Raw genomic sequence first — 19,245 nt, forward strand, 5'->3', positions numbered from 1 at the left:
TCCTTCTCGATCTCTTGCTGATCTTGTTGCCAGCTTCTCGACCTCAGACTCACCTCAACACAACAACAAATTCAAGGTACGCCTTCCACCCTCTTAATAATATCTGCTGGCTATAATCCTTGCCATCGCAACTTTGTTCCTCTACTCTTTATCCTGCTTGTCTCTAGCTGAGATCCACTTCCTCAATTATCTTGACCAAACCCCTCCTCACTTTATTCATAAGTCCACATCCAACATATCCCCAAACCTCAACACCTCACTCCCAAATACATTCTTCGGTACCGATCTGTGTCCATCCCTCCCTCCATCTATCAACGCAGCAACATAAGTACTGTGTCCGACCGCGGCTTTCTCTTGTCATTTTCCGATCTCAAGGTTATCCTCTGTTCTACCATTCACTTTCCAAGTCCTCGTCCAGACTCCCACGCCTCGCCTTCATATTCCACTTCATATCCCTCTATCTATACATGCCAATCACTTTTCGACAATTTATTTCATCATGTGACCTTACTAATATCGTTTGCTTATAGACCTACTTCCTCTTGACATCACTCAATATGCCAAACTGGAAGTCTTACGAATCATCGGTCCGACTCCTGTCAGCCATCATCGCTGCCAATCCTAATCTTAAGCTTAACTACGACGGTAAGTTGAAACAAGTTTTCCATCTTCTCACCTGCCGTCCTTCGTCCCCAAACGCTGCTATTGCTACCTCTGCTCCTTTTTATTCCTTCAGCTTGACATTTTGGTGTATGTCCTGATGATTGCCCCGAAACAGAAGTTGGCAAATACTACGGCGGCGGCACAACCTACAAAGCTGTCTGGGGCCGGATGACTCAGATCAACAAGCATGCCAAACTTCTTGCTACTGCGGTCGAGAATGGCCAAGATCCGATCGAGATCGAGCTTAATGATAAAGCTCAAAACGGCAAACCCAAAGCTCAAGGTAGCCTCGGCCAATTCCTACTATACAATCATATTTTACCCTAAACCCCCAGAATATTTCACGAATCTCTTACCAAGTCGTTTATACTATCGTTTTACGTATATTTGATTCCGTTGTTGATGTTAGTATAGACATCTCTACTAGATTTGGGGGTGACTGCACAAAATCAGCCATCGAAAATAGGTTTCGCCGGATCAAGTCAGATGCGAAGCTTATCAACAATGCAGTTGCTAAAGGCATTGACCCGATTACTTTGAACATCGGCGATGCAAGTGGCGAAGTCGCTATCGGCAGTAATACCGGCGGGGCTCGTCGTGGTTAGACATTTTTCATTTACTCTCTTCATATCACCCAACATATTTTCCTTCTGTTTCCAGGCTCGCCTTCCCTGCCCTTTATCTGCTAGATGTCTCTTATTGATATCAACCACAGACATTGCGAGATGCTATGGATCTGAAGTAACAAAGATTGCCGTTATGTATGCGTTTAACTGCTATATCTAAGACAGGCTAGACGCTAGTGGAGATCCAAAAGACGTTTTACTTCGGGGCCTCAGCAAAAATGGCAATGGTTAGGAGATTTGAAATATTCCCTACTCTTTGCATTTGCTTTTTTCGTTGAGACTCGAGCTTTACTGCACACCTAAGGTTTTGTTAATAACCTGTACGAGTACAGATATCGCTAAGCACTTTGGCAGCGACACAACTGCTGGTGGTCTCAGCAAGCACATGAGTCGCCACGTCAATCCTAATATCAAACTTCTACGGGACTACGTCAAAGCTGGCGGTGATGCAAAAGATATGAACATCGGTGGAGAATCCACAGTCAAGAAAGGTGCAAATTGCCAAGCAGTTTGATCATCTGCACTTCCCCTAACACTTTGAAATTCTCAATTGCCCAAGTCTATCTCAGTTGAGATACTATGACTCGATTTAAATATTGATTGATTTCTTAGAGATCGCGGCCTGTTTCGGCTCAGATGCTACTCCAGGTGGCATCAGGTTCCAATTGCAAACCAGTCTCAAGCCAAACGTCAAGCTTATCAAGGATGCTCGGGCGGCAGGACAGGACTGTAAAACCCTTGGTATTGGCGAAAGCGACAAACCCGAAAGTAGAAAGGGTTAGATGCTCTTTTCGAAGTTTCATCAGATTTCTTCACTGCACAAATTTCCTACTTATCTCCACTTACTACACTTCAAGATGATATTAATATCCTACTAGCTATGAGCAAATACTTCGGGAGCGATAGTACAAAAGGAGGGATCGAGTTCCAGTTCCGTACTATTAAGGCTGATGCTAAGCGCCAGCGCGAATGCTATGATGCCGGTGGTGATCCTAAGACTCTGAATATTGGAAGCGGCAAGGGTGAATACTTTTTTTGATCGCATTCTTCTTTTGACACGTTTTCTATTATTACAGCATTGGCACAGGAATTCGGGGAAGTATATATTGACAGACTGTTCTATTTTACAGAGATCTCCCGTTACCTGAACGATGGAACCACTACCTCTGCGCTAGATCATCGTTTTCGCCCAATTAAGAAGGATGCTATAGCAATGCGGGCTGGTGCCGGTACTATCTATCCTTGACTTTCCATCCCTTTTGTTTTTCTGCTAAATTCAGATCTCTTGGGATATTTTCCTTTCGTCAAATCTGATTTAGTTCACCCTATCAATTTATCCGCATTATCCGCAACCTTCTAGAACTATATGCTAACTTCTTCATAGCTATTGCCAACCAGTATGGCGAGGGCGTTAGTGGTAAGGCTGTGTCGACATACTTTGAGCGCGCGCGCAAAGACCCGCATTGGAACCTTTCTAACACTGTAACAGAGAACGGTGGCACCCCCGCTAAGAGTCGCACACCTCGGGGCCCTGCCAAGAAGCGAGTCGTGAAGAATGAAGATGACGATGACGATGAGGAGGAGGAGGCAACCCCATCGAAGAAGCCGAAGGCCCCATTACACAAAGTCAAGAATGGTCGGGTCGCTAAACAGAATGGTCGTGCTCGTGTTCCGGCCCCGTACGTCGATGAAGAGGATGATGACGATAACATGATCAAGCCCGAGACTGCTTCCGTCGACACCAATACGTATGACGCTGAATTGAACGCCAACGAGCACTTTTACCCCGCGGGAGAGGACTTCGATGATGGTCACTATGAGGGTTAGCATGTGTCTGACGACCTGGAACATTGAATAGGGGCGATATCACTGGTGTTATGATACGTAGGCGTGGGTATTTACTACGCCCCCTTTCGACCACGGCTATTCCACTCGGCTTCTTGTGTTTTGCACCGAATTCAACCCTCGTCACTTGCACTTACACTTCGCTTTCTGTTTTCCTTTTGCTTTTCCGGCGTCATAGAGCTCGTCATACAAAAGTCACCGACTCAGCACGGCGATAGGCGTTTCCGGAGATGTCACAAAAATTGCGGCCTCTTGCACAATACATATGCTTGCTTTTCTCATTATGCTTCTGACCTTGAGATGGATGGGGTGGGGGATGCTGGAGGAATAATTAAGGGTTCTTTTTCTTCTGCGAATAGGAATGGGATTATTCATCAACGAGAAATTCAGTCATGGTCATAGTCAGGCGGAAATAGGCTGTGCAAAGACAGATGCCATGGAACTTTGCCAACTTCTGAAATTTAAATGGAATCGCATTTCATGCCAGCAGCTGACTTGCACTCTAGTGATCTTATGATGTATCCGTGACTTGAAGTTTAAAAGGTGTAGCCACCTTATATTATGCAAAGTCCCTCCTCTGCATAGCAGTGACAAAGTATTTGATAAAAAAGGTACACTTACTAGTTTATTAATCCTATTCACTTACTCAAAACTTACTATTTCCTCGCTATAACCAAATGCTAAGTATTATCCACAATTTATATATTTAATTGCTCATCCTAACCCTACAATCCCTATGACTTGTTTGCACTATTCGATTTCTTCGGCTTCAAAGCTGGTAACTGGAAAGCTTTACTCTCGCCTCCCTTCAGCTTCTCCCACTTTCCAAACTCCATTTGTGGTGTCCAGGTCAAAACACCTACCCACGGCTGAACATTATAATGTACCTTCAGCACGACACCATCCGTCTCTGCCAGTTTGCCTGTCGGGGAAGTGATTTGGTATTTCGGTTTCTGGTTTTTGAGTTCGATTTTACCTCTGCGTATACCCAATCATTAGCTCAGGTTCCCCTTTCTCAAATAATGTATTTTTCAATATGGAGGCTGGTATACCTAGAAGGATCAATTGACTTTCCCTGGCTACTCTTGAGCAACTTCTTCATAGCCGCCGGCCCAAGAGTTAGTAAGTGATCGGCGCTCGGGCTCGTAATAATCGTATCCCAAATCACCGCCTCATTGACCAATTCGGACGACGTGCTATTAGGCCATGCCGCAGACACGTAGACAAAGATCTGCTTCGTGTTCCATGTGAAGAGGGACGAAAAGTCCGCCGAGAGGGAGAAGCGGATGTGAGCGTATTCTTCTTTTTTGGAGGAGTAGTAATGGGGACGGCCTCGGACTCTGGGTCCAAAGGTTAGATGAGCGTTTACTTTATCTTTCACAAGCGTAGGCTAGTGCAGAACGACGATGGGAAAGCTTACACTTGCACATCCTTAACCAATACACTCGCGCTAGGCGTCCGGGGCGCAATGAGGTCAGAACCTGCGATTAAAGCGGCTATTATAAATGCGACTGTTGTGAAGAAACCAAAGACATTCTGCGCGCGGACTATAGTTGAGTGCATGATTGTATTGCTCAGCTAGTACGTGAGCGGGAGCGGGAGCTCTTTGGTATGCGAAGACTTTGCTGCTATGACATAGGCTCAGACGGGGGGGGGGGGGCCTAGAGTTTCGGACGAGCGGAAGAATTGGGATGTGAGGAGGTTGTTGGTTGTTGGTTGTTGGTTGTTGTCTCTGTGTCGCGGTGTTGAAGTTGTAAGTTTAACACGTCTCGCCTCGGGAATCAATCAGCCACAGCCAGAAGCTTATACTTGCGCGAAGTAAATACGAGTACGTGACCGTGGGGTAAACTGTGGCTGAGGGACATAAAAGCACTTCTAGCCGGGAGATCCGTTAGTCTAGACTCTACAAGTACAAGTAGACCTTTAGCTCTAAGTCTTATAATATTATATCAGAACTACTTGGGTACTCAGAACGGCTATTATTGCGTTTCATAGCGAAAGGGAGTAATGATATGGTCTGATTTACTATTAAGAGTACCACTTCTCTCCCCAGCTCAAATCGATATAAACGCTCCGTAAAGTAGGTAGGCAATTGGCTTGTATCGAGAGGATTTACTTTCGCAACTCATTCTAATATGTATTACAACCTGGCATATATCTTCTGTTTCTGCGTACCCTCTTGTATAAGATCATTCCCATTGTATTACGCCCATACTCGAGTATCATCAATCATCAACGTCGTATCCCGGTAGCGTCACCCACTTGTTCATCGTCACCATCCGTTTATCGCTACCACAACGCAAAAGATCACCCAGTCGCTAGTCTAAGTAACAGGCTGGACAATCGTGCCATAATTCTGCCCACCGCTCTGTACGCGCTCGCTATAAACGCCGGGTGCTCGTGATGCCGTAAAGCAGCCTGTGCGCGCCTGTTCGCGACGCTCGTAGTAGATGTATTCGACGTAGAAGGCGTGGATATGGCCTGGGAAATATCTGCTCCGCCGAAAATTAGTGGGATTAGTTACCGTGGATAAAGTCATCGCAGGCTATTTGGAAGAGAGGAGGTCGTATCATACCCGAGAAGTGTCAGGAGGATGTTGATTAGGAGATCGGGACCGCATCCAGCGACGCAGAAGACGCCGATAGGCGGGACTTCTGATTATCAGTATTTGCCATGCGATTTAAGATGGGGAATAAGGTCGCTCACAGAAAAGAGTGACGAAGATCAAGAAGATCGCGGAAATGACGCCCATTTTGACTTGGTGGAATGTATTGCAGTTAGAGTGGATTTCGCTGAGGTGAGGTGTTGGGATTGATTTATGTTGTAGAAATCTATGGAGGTAGATAGGTAGCTTTGTCTGATAACGAGAATGGAGATTGGAAAGTTGGGAGAATGAGAAAGAGAAGTTAAAGCTGCCAACCAACTTGTTATAGCATACCTGGTAAAATGATACCTACCAAGGCTTGGTTGGGCATGCGTTTACGTCTGACGTCAACAACGCCAGATGGAGGCGCTCTCGCCGTCATTAACGTGGAACATAAACAACGCGCTACCAATAATAGTTGAACCCCGAGGCTTAAAACAATCTATTGACGGCCGATGATCCCGAATTATCTGATCCCTAGATAATATACACTAAAGGGTGTTTTAAAAGCTAATGAATTCTTACATTACATGTAAGCTTCAAATCCAGAAGATATAAAATTAAGTAGTATAAAGTAATAATTAAGTTCCAACCCTACATTACAATAGTAGGTTCTAAATCGTTAGTTAGGTACCTAGCCAGCTACATCGGTACGCAGTAGCAGTAGCGATTATCTATATTTATAGTACCCCTACTTGTAGAATCAAACTAGATGCTATTATTCACTTTTACTAGGGCAACCTCACCGCTCATAAGTAATAATATTTTATTTCCAGATCGCTGACAAACCTAGCTCTAGCTCAGAGGCGTTAATGCTAACTACTACATTCCCAGCGACATGAGACTTGCTCATAGGTGAGAAACAAGCCTGTCAACCATATATGTATAGTCATGACAGCGTGATCCAGCCACCTCTAGGTCTGTCTAGTCATACAGCAACGTCCAGAGTCCCAGAACCTGGCAGGCTCAGGTCTGCTGAACTTGTACCTGTCCTCCTCGGCCTCTTTGCAGGCCCCGTCCTCTGCCACCGCGACCTCTACCGCGGCCGCCTCGGGCATCTAGACTGGCAGGGGGTGGAACAGCATTGAAGCTGGTATTCCCACCACCTCTGCCTCCTGCATACCCATTAGGCCCGTCACCTCTACCTCCTCGCGAGCCACCGCGAATAGCTACGCTGCTATGCACACCTGGAGCTGCGTTGTCAATTACCATGCCTCCCCTTCCCCGGCCTCGGAATTGGCCATTGCCCCTAGAGCCGTTCTGCCCAGCGATCGCACCGCGGAATGAACCTCTTAGGGGAGGAGGAGCACCAGCTTCCCGAAATTGTCCTCGTCCGCCAGGTCCCGCGGGGGCGCCATAACCACCTCGTGTCGTCAACGGCGTGCTCGTGGGTGCAGGCCGCTTAGCAGCGGCAGCTTTTGAGCCCGCAATAACCTGTTTGTTGGTCAAATTTAGCACTGAAGCAGCCGGCACCGTAGAGCCACGGAACGGGGTACAGCGATCTCCTAAAGTCGTACCACTCATGAACGTAACGTCAAAGACGACATCCAAGAGGGTGGTGCGGGATGTACGGGATATTCCAACAACCGTACCGCGAGTTGCGATAGGAACGCGACCAGAATCTTGTGCATAGACAACTCGGTCGCCAAGTGCGAATACCTGGTTTCCAAGATGGTGCTCGGCATCTGAAGGCTTCATGAGGGCGTTCCGAGGAACTCCCTTAAGCTTCTTGAACTCGACCCCAGATCCGTTTGCCAAAGCTGCATCAGCAGCGGTTTCGATTGCCATGACCGCATCGGAATCCAGTTGTTCTGCATCCAACGGGACCTTCTCAAAATTCTTTGATTCGATGGTTTTTAACCATGCGGCGATTTCTTTGATTTTGACATTGGCGGTCTCGGCAGGGTAAAAGTCCGTCGCATCATATTCGTTGCCCTGAGGTTTTCGCTGTATGCCGGCGATAAACTCTGGGAATTTCGTCATGTATGTGCTCAATAACTCAATAGCTTTGTTACTGAACTCCCAGCCATTTGCACTGCGGCGCGAATAGCCAAGGACTTTGAGTTTCTTGGCCTCGAATTTCAGATTGAGGCCGAGATTAAGGCGGGGTAGGCCAAGTGCTGAGATCGAGAATGACGACGTGATCTTGCTCAAAACAAGAGGGTGAAGACCAAGCATTTTGGCCACTGCATACGAGGGGGTGTACTGAGTCTGGAAGCCCTTCCCTTTAACAATGTCCCTTCCAAATTCGACCTCCTTTCCTTTGACTGTTGATAGCCAAATCTCTGCCCGGTTATCCTTGTGACCCACCACTTCTAAAGGTCTACCATAATTGAACTCTCCTAGGAAGAATGCTCGTGATCCTGGCGGAAACTCTTCCTCGATTGGGACAGCTTCCTTTTCCAAAAAGCGCTGGTCTTCACTCACAACTTCGTCCACGACGACCTGAGACGCGTAATCAGTCTCTGCGCCTGGAATCACGCCATACTCTTTGACGGTGGCACCTTCGTCAGTCTTCTTCAGGCCCTTCAACATCTCGACATGTGTGATGGACTCTACAGGACCGATAATAATACCTAGGCGCTTGCTATAATTATTTTCGATCCGCTCAGCCTTTTTCCTGAACTCATCGATTTCTCGGGGGCCATGAGGGGTTTGGATAGGATGAGGTGATCCATCAGAGGGGGGAAGGTAGTCGAACAATTCGTCCGAGACCCTAACCACTTTCCCTTCCTGCAAAAATGGATACCCCACAAAGGCCCGATGGCCCAACCTTGCCGTGGCACTTTTGACATTTGTCCGCTCCTCCGTCTTCTCGAGAGTGACAACCATGCTTTCGTTTCGGCTGTCCTGCTGAAACACGTTGACGCCGTGAAATCCTAGAGCCGCATTATATGGCAGGGTATCCAAGCTAGGGAAGCCAGCCAGCGCAGCACTCCCAAGCTTAACTCCTTCCATAAGGCCAATGTGGTACTCCAGCCCTTCGATGATAGGCAAATCAAATATGTTTTCGACGCAATGACAATGGGGAATATCCGGGAAAATGCCGACGAGCGATGACGGATAAGTGAAGTCGATATCCGGGTCATAAGAGAACTTCAAGGTGACTCCAAACTCGTTCCTGAACTTCTCGGCCTCACTCAAGAGCTTGTTTTTCGGGGCCATTGCGGCCAGCAATCTTTTTTCGTCAATGAACGGAATCTTGACCACAGCTTCCCATTCCATCTTCTTGCCATTCATATCAAGCTCGAAATCTCTCGGATAGAAATCAATAATTGGAGATGCAGGATTAGTCATGAGATCATGATAGACAGTTGGAACAATCTTCTTGCTTCGGTCAGGCAGCACACCCATGAGCTGTTCATAAGGGTGGAATGGCTGGCCAAGCTTGAAGTTGACATCTGCTTTCAGTCCCTTGATGACATCTAGAAGATCCCATTCTTTTTAGCAAAGTGGGCTAGAAGGGATACTAGCGCAGAGTACACATACCTGAAATCATAGGAGAATAGTGGTACTGGTAAAACCATGGCCATGATGCTACTCCTTGGTAGTAGTAGTAGAGTACCCACTGCAGGCCTTGGACGTAGTTCTCACACAATTTCGTCAATTCAGTTTCGTTCTTACGGTCCCAGTCAAATTTCCCCTCATAGTATTTGTCCTTCCACTCTTGGAATTTCTCCTCGTATTCCCGGTCCATTTCAGCCTGTGCCTCTGCCATTGAAATATCGATCGTCTTGGCCTTATCATATTGCTTGACAACGCGAAGGATCGCGAGTTGCGACTCCTCGTCTTCTTCCTCTTCTTCCTCGTCCGCGTCTAACTTCGGAGGAAAGGATAACTGCATGTGTCGATCCCCTTGGTCGTCCTCCACCGTCTTCCATTCCAAATGGAGGCTTTCCGCGAGTTCTTGGGCAAACTTCCGCTCTGCAGCGGGCAATGTGGAGGGGAGATCCAAAGGTTCAGCTGGACGACTGGTGACGTACTTCTTCACCTCTTTCCAAACTTCTCGTTGGGGTGTAGTCATGGTCAGCATGCCCTTTGACTTCCCCCTTACCATGACATCTTCCTTCGCCATCTGCTTCGATTTAAACCACTTCTGATCCGACATTTCTGTCTCGAAGAAACGATATTCCACGTGGGAAAGCTCTTCTAGTAAGACGGCCAGCCGCTCCATATTGATAACACCGCCCTCATTAATGTACCCTGTGCATCTCGGAAGCACCGATTTGTAAATCTTGAACATCAGAGCCAATGCGCCTTCGTTGATGTGCAAATTGGGAAGATGTGGTAAGAAATCATTCCCAACAAAAAACGCCATGAGTATAAAGTCGTCGATAACTCGTTCGAGATCGAATGGAAATCCAAGTACGCCGTCCTCCCGGAGCTCCTGGAACTCCAACGCTAGATATTCTCGTACAATGCATAGCTGCATAAGATAGAAATTTTGATGCTCCAACTCCTTCGATTTTGTCTTGCTTTGCCTGCCGAAAGTAACCTCTTCTCTTAGCAGACAGAAATGTGGGTCGTGGCTCAAAAGCCCCAACATGATCAGATCGGCGTCAAGACCGTAAAGACAATGTCGAACGTTCGGGTCGTAATCCGGTTGCGCCTTCGCTAAACGAATGTATTCCATGATCTTATGCTCTCCCTCTCCTGGGACTTCATGGCCAGACAAGACAATTTCGACACCTTGCCATTCGACATCTTCTGATATCTTCTTGTTGACGAAATATTTCAATTGCTGGGTCAATTTATGCATGAATTCGGTGCCTATAATGATTAGCTTCGCCCGCCCGATTTGGATTGTCAGCTAACCTGGCGTAATGGCATTGCTATCGAATGCTTCCTCCTTTGGCATTTCCTTCCCCTCCTTAATCGCCTTTTCCCTAGCGACCTCAACATCTAGCGCAGTCCGGAATCTCCGAGCTCGCTGTTGATTCATCTTTGCTCTCGGCGCCACTCCGTCGATGGCCATGAAGAAAAGCTGCTTCGGCTTGATCTTCCCGAACAAGTGCTCGATATAGTTGAATATGGCGATGAACATTTGCTCCTCCGACATTCGGAACGTCGCATCGTCCGAGTCCTTGTGCGTACAGTTGTGGATGATGCCATTCATATCTAGGTACAGGCAGTCAAACTCTGGTATCCGGTTCTCTGCGATGAGTTGTGAGATGGCCGGATATCTCTCGCTCATCCACCTGAAGAATTTGGGAACACCCATGGTGAAATATGGGGCAGTGGGCGCGGAGAATGTCTATGTGTTGTGGTGTGTTTGTTAAGCTCGAGTTCGAGTCTTGGTGGGATTGTAGTCTCGGAGACCCAAGGCTTGCTATTACCGCAAAGGCTGTTGGGGTGGATGTGGGTGTGGATGTGGATGTGAACGTGAATAAGAAATTGCGTGAATGCTGTTAAACCGCGTCGTGAATAGCGTGGTACTGCAGCTCTCCGATCCTCTCTCTCTCTGAGCGTATGCTCCTTTGTGTATCTGTAACTGTTGACAGGCTCACAAATGTTTGTATCTCAGCCTTCTTCGATCGTTGACACAGAAAGCATCTGGAGGCGAAACGACCCCTGCTAGCGGGGCATGAGAAGGCGGCGGCTGACGTAAGCAGGCACGCAAGCGATTTTGCACGATCCACCACTTAAACTTAACGCGATTTGAGCGCGTCCCTCCGACTCCAGCTCCAGCTTCAGCTTCAACTTCAGCACGCTGTTTCTGAAGCGCAGGCTTAAGCTTGAACCTCGTTTCCTCCTCACAACCGTCCCTCTCTCCACCTAAACTACGCCAGTTTTTGAGCTAGACATAATCTCAATCTACATTTCGTCCGAGATGGCGCCCGAAGCTACGGACCAGGCAATGGATGATGGTAGGCTCTGCATTCGTGCGCCGGTTGCGATACCTAGGAACTGACGCTCTCTAGTCGATCGCCCGGATCTTGACGATGCCGATGCCGAAGAAAAGATCGTTAACGAGGGTACTATAGCTACAAATCGCCCAATTGGCTTGTCCCTCGCGCTGATAGATTTGGATTATAGAGTACAAGACATGGAAAAAGAACAGCCCTTTCCTCTATGATATGATTCTAAGGTTCGCATGGCATTTGCACGAGATGTATTAAAATTACTGACCATGTAAAGCACCGCGCTGGAATGGCCTACGTTGACCACCCAATGGTTCCCCGACGTGAAAGCGTAAGTTCAACCAGTATTCCATGTCGTAGCAGCAACACTGAACTGTCTCGCAGGCCTGCCGGAAAGAACCATACTACTCATCGTCTCCTCATTGGCACCCACACCTCCAATGGCGCACAAAACTACCTCCAGATCGCCAACGTTGAATTGCCAACGAACATTACGCCCAATCCTCACGACTACGATGAGGAGCGGGGGGAAATTGGTGGCTATGGAAACTCTTCGACCGGAGAACAAGCAGCAATTAAGATGAATATAGAGCAGAAGATAGACCACCCGGGCGAGGTTAACAAAGCTAGGTATCAGCCACAAAACCCCAACATCATCGCGACGATGTGTGTCGATGGTCGGGTCCTTGTGTTTGATCGCACCAAGCATAGCAGCATTCCAAAGGGAATCGTCTCTCCTCAGGCGGAGCTACTGGGACATAAAAAAGAAGGCTTTGGGCTGAGTTGGAATCCACATACTGATGAGGCTGGGAAACTTGCGACTGGCAGTGAAGATACTACTGTTCGCCTGTGGTAAGGAGGAATACAAACGCAGATCTTGGTTGGCGGAGCTAACGACACATTCAGGGATCTGAAAACCATACAATCTAGCAATAACCACATCAAAGCCACACGAACGTATACACATCATAGTTCGATAGTCAACGATGTTCAACATCATCCTCTGCACAAATCCCTGATCGGAACGGTATCGGATGATCTTACTCTACAGATTCTAGATGTTCGGCAAGCCGAAACTGACCGATCGGTCTCTCAAGGTGTAGGGGGTCACACAGATGTTATTAATGCACTAGCATTTAATCCAGCTTCAGAATTCGTTTTGGCCACGGCATCCGGCGACAAGACTATTGGTCTTTGGGATTTGAGAAATCTCAAGGACAAGCTTCATTCACTAGAAGGCCACAATGACTCTGTCACATCGCTCGCTTGGCACCCATTTGAAGAAGCCATACTGGGCAGTGCAAGCTATGATCGCCGGGTGATCTTCTGGGATCTCAGCAGAGTCGGGGAGGAGCAGCTACCAGATGACCAGGAAGATGGGCCTCCTGAATTGTGAGTTTCTGTCTCCAGCCCTTGGAAAGGTAATTCTAACATCAATAGACTGTTCATGCATGGTGGCCACACGAACCATATGTCCGACTTCAGCTGGAATCTGAATGAGCCTTGGGTTGTCTGCAGTGCTGCAGAAGATAACCTTATTCAGATCTGGAAGGTGGCGGAGGCGATCGTTGGCAAGGACCTGGATGACATTCCGATGGATGAGCTTGAACGATGAGCATGTTCGTATTGCATAGGCTTGCAGATACCCAGGAATTATACGCCCCGGATATGCCATGGTAAATGGAGTTAAATTTCATGTGTTAGGAAGCTGGCGTTCATTGGTAACGTAGTAACTCTCAATAAGCAATTAGTTATTGTATAAAACCCAAATCCATCATTATATCACTTAGGACGAGAAGCTTCTATCTTTAACCTTATTACCAAATTGCGCTAGCATTCCGAGGAGCTAATCCGTCGACTACGGGGGAAATCATGAGAGCAATTCAAGTGTCGCTTGGTATCTATAGTATATGTTAAATCCATGGATGTCAAGACTTAGCCCTAGTACATCCCAACCTTGTCGGAAATTCTGTTCAAGTCCTTTTATCACCCCGCGAATATTGACTTCTTGTTTCTGCCAGCCTTATGGCGAGGCGGTCATGTTTACATTCAAAGGGACGAGCTCACACCATCACCTTTCCAACTCAGAACAACAACATTGCCAAAGATAACTCACCTGGAAGGTATTATATGCAACCACTTTTCTACCACAAAGACTAACCATACAAGCAGAGCAGTATCCAAAATGTATACACCTCAAAACGACAACCTGCTCTGGAAGCACTCTCCAGAGATCGACATGCTGTCGCAAGACAACGCAGCATCTCAGGCCGCCGCGCCAACCTCGAAATTTAACCCTACTACTCTTCACGAAGCTATGGATGGTCTTGAAGGCCCATCCATTGGCCTTGACGTTTCATCAAACTTCGAGGATGAAGAGATTATCAGACAGAATGAAGAGGCTAGAGCCAGACAAGAGAAGGCGCGACAAGAGATCACCATTGAAGCACTGGAGGCATTTGGCATCCACATCAATGCATTCATGGGTCCATCGCTTGACCATGAGATGCAAGGAGACATCTCGAACCAGTCAAGCCAGAAAAGTTCAAGAACCATTATCAACGTCCGCAAAGACTTCTTCCTCGACCTGGGCAACTTTCCCGAGCTCAACGTCGAACTTGCAAAGCATCTCCAGCTTAACGACTTTGTGTCTCTATACGCCATCTCCAATGACTTCCACTGCGCAGTCAACAGCCAACTCACCTCTGTTATGGTTAATCTTTCGCATCGCTTAGCCCCTGAGTCTGCCGAAATATTCCGCTTCACTTTTTACGACGACCTCTGCACTACGGACCCGATGAAGCACCCTCATCCAGTTATCCCATCCGCAATTCGTAGGGTCCCGAGTATCCGCTGGCTCCGGATGGTCATCCATCGAGACAAGGCAGTCCGCGATATCCTAGCCTGCATGGCGCGCCAAGGTCACCGAATGCCCCAAGGCATGAGCATGACTCTGAAGAAGATGTGGCTGCTCATGGACATCTCCACCAACCGCCACCGAGTCCAGTTTATGCACGGCAAATCCTGGACTGATTCGGATTTGTATAATGTTCAGATGTTTGTCGTCAAGTTGGATATGCGGTTCAACGACCCCATCGATGGACCGGGAACTGACCATATGAGGAAGCTGTTCTTGGGACAGAGGGGTTTGAGCCCGTTGTGTAAGTTGCTCAAACGCACGGGGTTTACTACTACTGAGGACATCCTCAAGCTGGCTGTCAAATACTCGCACCAGGTCCGACCAGAGCATAAAGGTTACTCGATCTGGGGGGTTCCTCCTCAGGATATCGGGACGGGCCATCTGGAGGGATGGGGAAAGGGCAACACTCACTTGATGCGACCGGATGAGTTGGTTATGCGAGAGTCTGTGAGGCGAGGATTAGGGTTGAAGCAGCACATTATGAATATGATGCTTTGGGGGTACATTGATCCGGTCACTACGCAGAATACACCAGCTACGGCGGAGGAGAAATATATGTCCGATGATGAGGAAGTCCCTATCGATCCGGACTGGAACGATTATGAAGATCCTAACACCGATCAGGACATGGCTGATGCTGCTGGATGAGGGAACGTGGTCTAAGATTTTCATTCATTCTGCTCGACAAGTTGGAGGTTATTCTGAAGATATTACTTGTGCGTTGCGCAGGGGGCCATTGAGGTAGGCATCCTCTAGATGCTGGTTGCTGTATCGGTTGGTTCTACTATGCTAGTCACAAATTGCAACATGGGGATACTACTTTGTGCGTACGTGCGATTAATTTAAAACGAATAGCAGTTGAGCATTAAGAAAATGCGTGTAAAGCCATTGTTCATCTCGATAAATGCAGCAGAGACTACCTCTACGTTCAAGTTCTTAAGAAATCCAGGAGCCAGTATAATGGAACTTGAGGCCATTCATAACTAAAAGATTTTTGATCACCTTAATAGTACTTACTAGGTGGCAGCGTCAGAATTTATCTGGATCTTAACAGCTCCTTATACTCCCCACATGAAAAGCTAAAAGATGTGGATTCTAGAGCACAGGATTTGCACAAATTATTATAGAGAAGCTCGCAATACGACATCATGCCTCATAGGACGGTCAAGAGTAAGTTAGCTCCTCTAATGATAGACGACGCTGCTTCCAGCCTCAAAAATAGTAGAACAGCTGGGCATCACGTGAGCCAAAACTATAAATAACACAGTTTGAGGTTCGGAGATATATATTTAGAGCTACAAAGCCCTTCCATCTATCTACTACAATTGCCTAGCAGGCTCATCTCTCCATCTTCCACTGATCCTCCTTGATCGTGAAGGATAAAAGCACACAAGCTTGCTGCGTCGAAAGGAAAAGAGGAAATTTTCAAACCACGCTCCATCCACCGCACTCCGCCTATTCGCTCACAAACCACCTAGCAACCATCACTCCATCTACCAACACCGAGCCAACCATCCGCCCATGCCCAAGCATCCAATTTTTCCGATCCTAAACTGTGACCGATAGACAACATCCCCGTGCTTGTTAGGAAAGGAAGAAACGCGTATGAGACAAGGAAAGAATCGAAAAGGAATCAGACAACAATAAATGACAAAATACAGAATAAGAAGCAGAACCAGCCCTCTTTTCATATCCACCAGCAACCCCAGTACCGTCGGCGCATGTAGGCTTCGAGTCGTCTCGGGGAGTTATCGTCGAAAAGGATATCAGTATAGAGATAGTTGTCTAGCATAGTCCTTCCGAGAGTCGAGAGTCGAGCAGCGAGCCACCGAGCGTCGAGTGATAGTAGAGTTGAGTAGATAGAGATCGAGTGAACCTAGACCCCGTACAAGAGACCCCAGACCCCTTCGCTATGCACCAAGAACAAATCGATTTTGTTTTGCCAGTTAATTCAGCGCACGTAACGTTCAGAATCAAATATTGCTTGCTGCCCGCCGTTGCCCGTCCCGTTGTAAATGTTCCCACCAGTATAGCCTATCCATCCCATCCGCATTAAATAACTCCTCAAGCATAACTACCTTTGTGCCAAATTTTCTCTCCACGATTGTTGAGACATGTCCATGTTGTGCGCTGTAACTTTTCCATCCCGATTTTCTTTATGCCTTCCGCCGACCCGCCGAAGCCTGCATGCTAACCAGATGCCCTTATAAAACGCTGTGCAAAAGTCTAGAAATCTCCGAACAAATAATGTCTATGTTTCATTTCAACCCCTAAGCCGTCCTGAAATATAGTCACACGTGTAGAAGAGAATCGAGACCTGTGTATAGACCATGGTCAAAGGGCGTAAAAAACAGATGATGCTTAGGCAGGCGATTTGCTCGGAGCGCTAAGCTGTGCGGAGCCGCCGTTCTGTCGCGCATCACCACTGCCCATGGACAAGTTACCGATACCAGTGGAGAGGAATGCAAACGGGTCGGTTTCACCTTGGTTGGAATAAAATTGGTTCGACGCTCCGGCACCTGCAGATGCAGGTCCATTGCTTGCTGACTGGAATGCAGCTTCAGCAGCACGGCTATCGAATGGACCGGCCGAATGAGCACCTCCAGAAGGGCCAAAGTGAGTGTTCAGAGAAGGGTACGGGCCTGTGGAAGCACCGAGACCAGATGGGAGCGCATAGGTGCTGGGAGGGCCACCGAAGTGTTGTCCACCATAACCACCGCCAGATCCAAATCCACCCGCTGCTGAGGCAAATGGACCCGGGCCAGGAGTACCGGCCATAGATCCAGGGCCCATACTATAGTTGGATGGGGGATCCATTGGAGAAGGGTAGCCGGAATCAGCGACAACGGCGGCACCTGCACGGCTAGCACCACAACGCAAGCAACTCACATTTTTGGCAAAATTGTGATAACCACACCCTTCTGACCCGCACTTCCAGTCGCCAGCACGGAAAGGTACAACACCACCGCTGCCGCCCATTCGTCCTCCACCATGACCACCCATTCCACCATGGTGGCCCATGTGCTGTGGAGGAGGCATCATGGCAGGTGGGCCGTAGCCATACTGTCCGCCATAACCTCCCATGGCATCTCCACTAGGTCCAGCACTCATGGCAGGGAAGGAGCAGCGGAAACAAGCTGTTCGGCGCTGGAAGTTAGAGAAGCCGCACGACGGGCAGGTCCAATCTCCTGGTCGAGGCCGGTTCTTGCTGGGTGGGAATGGCGTAAGGATCTCTGCAGCCCGGTCCAGAACGCGACTAGATGAAGGAGACACCTCGATAGCTTTTTCGTTCAAAGCACGTCCGTTCATGCACAAACTCTCCGCAGCCTGAAAAGGTGTTAGACAATGGCCCCTACTCGAAAAGAATTTTATATGTGCGTTAAGGGGCAACTTTAGGAGTTGTTCATATAGGAGAAGAACGTATTCATAAGTCTCCGTCACAACCAACTGATATGAGTTGCAGCTTCGACAATATAGGAAAAGATGGATGAAAGTAGATGGGCTAACCTCTTCATGGGATGAGAAAACTGCGAAACCTGAGCCTGTAGGCTTGTGCTGATCAGGTGTACGAAGAGTCCAGAACGCAATCGGGCGGCCGCCAAATTGGGTGAACCAACTCTCCAGCTCAGACTGGGTGGTATCATGCGGAAGACCGGCCATGTGAAGTACCTTGCTACGCTCCGACAGAAATGCTCGAACGTCAGCACGGGCATCCATTGGTCTGGTGAGAACATCTGGGTGCTCATGGGGTGGCTGAGACTTTCGGATTAGCCCGCGAAGAACTCTTGCCAGTGTCACTGCTTCCTCCATGGCTCGGCGAGGAGAAGCCGGGGCCAGAGCCTGCAAATGGAACGGAAGGTTGTGCTTAATTGGCGCACTGGCCTGAACCGGCTCTACTTCAAGGGCAGCACAGATATTTGATAGCATTGAAGGCCCAAAGGGTAGCGATTCCGGGTGGTGTTGTTGCCAGCGCTGGTATTCGGTTCTGAGGTCGAAGGTACGAGAGTGCTGGAGGTATGGCGGCAGCACTACAGCTTTATCGCGAGCTTCGCGGGGGAGCTGGACTCGGAGGTCCCAAGAATCGAGAGTCACGAAAGAGAAATCAAGATTCTGCGACGTGAGGTGTTCGGAGGCAAAGGCGTCGAAGCGGTTGATTGCATCGCGGAACGTACCGGCATTACGGACATGCTCCCAGGTAAGCGTTGTCAGGCTGGCTAGAGGAGGATTAACGTCAGCATATAGTTTACAAGTGCTCGCAAGCTCAACGCAAAGAGCGGGATCCGCAGATGCTATGGGGAAAGCCTGGTCGAGGCATGCTCGCACTTACTGCAAAGAGGCGTAATCGGGGTGTTGATGGGCTTGACGAGAGCACTTTCGCGGTGGAGCTGACACGGCGCAATTAGCAGACGCCTCCAAGGGGCAATGTCAATTGCAGAGCACGGAGGAGGGAACATACCTCCTCGCAACTCTTCGCGTCCAGGAGAATCCATCCGAGCTCTATGACCTCGGCGGAATCCTTCGTCACGTAGACGCCATGCTCATCACAGGTTGTAGCGACGTGGATAACAACGTATCTGTCTAGATTGCCTTGCTGGCCTTGTGCACTGGACGACATCTTGAAAGGTGCTGGGCGTTATCTGCGCGAGAGTGCACCGGAGGGTAGAGTGAGGTTGATCGGAGGGGGGG

The 19,245-nt window shown here is 48.3% G+C and overlaps 7 protein-coding genes across 7 annotated transcripts; 3 read left to right on the top strand and 4 right to left on the bottom strand.

Annotated features, from left to right (window-relative positions):
• Positions 1-557: 557 nt before the first annotated feature.
• BP5553_05761 (uncharacterized protein) lies at positions 558-3,116 on the top strand (the record flags this gene model as incomplete). Its single annotated transcript, XM_032014384.1, has 8 exons — positions 558-645; positions 779-946; positions 1,078-1,263; positions 1,622-1,780; positions 1,902-2,066; positions 2,168-2,311; positions 2,420-2,518; positions 2,674-3,116. 8 exons carry the CDS (start codon positions 558-560, stop codon positions 3,114-3,116), a joined length of 1,452 nt encoding a protein of 483 aa, XP_031869065.1.
• Positions 3,117-3,868: 752 nt separating this feature from the next.
• BP5553_05762 (Uncharacterized protein) lies at positions 3,869-4,697 on the bottom strand (the record flags this gene model as incomplete). The annotated part of the gene is made up of 3 exons (XM_032014385.1): positions 3,869-4,112; positions 4,187-4,474; positions 4,555-4,697. The coding sequence occupies 3 exons, from the start codon at positions 4,695-4,697 to the stop codon at positions 3,869-3,871; spliced, it is 675 nt and encodes a 224-aa protein (XP_031869066.1).
• Positions 4,698-5,457: 760 nt separating this feature from the next.
• BP5553_05763 (Uncharacterized protein) lies at positions 5,458-5,886 on the bottom strand (the record flags this gene model as incomplete). Its single annotated transcript, XM_032014386.1, has 3 exons — positions 5,458-5,626; positions 5,710-5,785; positions 5,841-5,886. 3 exons carry the CDS (start codon positions 5,884-5,886, stop codon positions 5,458-5,460), a joined length of 291 nt encoding a protein of 96 aa, XP_031869067.1.
• Positions 5,887-6,744: 858 nt separating this feature from the next.
• BP5553_05764 (5'-3' exoribonuclease 1) lies at positions 6,745-10,999 on the bottom strand (the record flags this gene model as incomplete). Its single annotated transcript, XM_032014387.1, has 3 exons — positions 6,745-9,203; positions 9,268-10,548; positions 10,594-10,999. The coding sequence occupies 3 exons, from the start codon at positions 10,997-10,999 to the stop codon at positions 6,745-6,747; spliced, it is 4,146 nt and encodes a 1,381-aa protein (XP_031869068.1).
• A 609-nt stretch (positions 11,000-11,608) lies between these two features.
• Positions 11,609-13,254, top strand: BP5553_05765 (WD40 repeat-like protein; the record flags this gene model as incomplete). The annotated part of the gene is made up of 7 exons (XM_032014388.1): positions 11,609-11,645; positions 11,700-11,753; positions 11,815-11,866; positions 11,917-11,970; positions 12,024-12,491; positions 12,546-13,031; positions 13,080-13,254. The coding sequence occupies 7 exons, from the start codon at positions 11,609-11,611 to the stop codon at positions 13,252-13,254; spliced, it is 1,326 nt and encodes a 441-aa protein (XP_031869069.1).
• Positions 13,255-13,824: 570 nt separating this feature from the next.
• On the top strand, positions 13,825-15,207 carry BP5553_05766 (uncharacterized protein; the record flags this gene model as incomplete). Its single annotated transcript, XM_032014389.1, has 1 exon — positions 13,825-15,207. The coding sequence occupies one exon, from the start codon at positions 13,825-13,827 to the stop codon at positions 15,205-15,207; it is 1,383 nt and encodes a 460-aa protein (XP_031869070.1).
• Positions 15,208-16,920: 1,713 nt separating this feature from the next.
• Positions 16,921-19,174, bottom strand: BP5553_05767 (Uncharacterized protein; the record flags this gene model as incomplete). Its single annotated transcript, XM_032014390.1, has 4 exons — positions 16,921-17,886; positions 18,067-18,773; positions 18,887-18,944; positions 19,016-19,174. The coding sequence occupies 4 exons, from the start codon at positions 19,172-19,174 to the stop codon at positions 16,921-16,923; spliced, it is 1,890 nt and encodes a 629-aa protein (XP_031869071.1).
• Positions 19,175-19,245: the final 71 nt, after the last annotated feature.

This window comes from Venustampulla echinocandica (genome assembly GCF_003357145.1).
Source record: "Venustampulla echinocandica strain BP 5553 chromosome Unknown scaffold_3, whole genome shotgun sequence".
Taxonomy (NCBI): Eukaryota; Fungi; Ascomycota; class Leotiomycetes; order Helotiales; family Pleuroascaceae; genus Venustampulla; species Venustampulla echinocandica.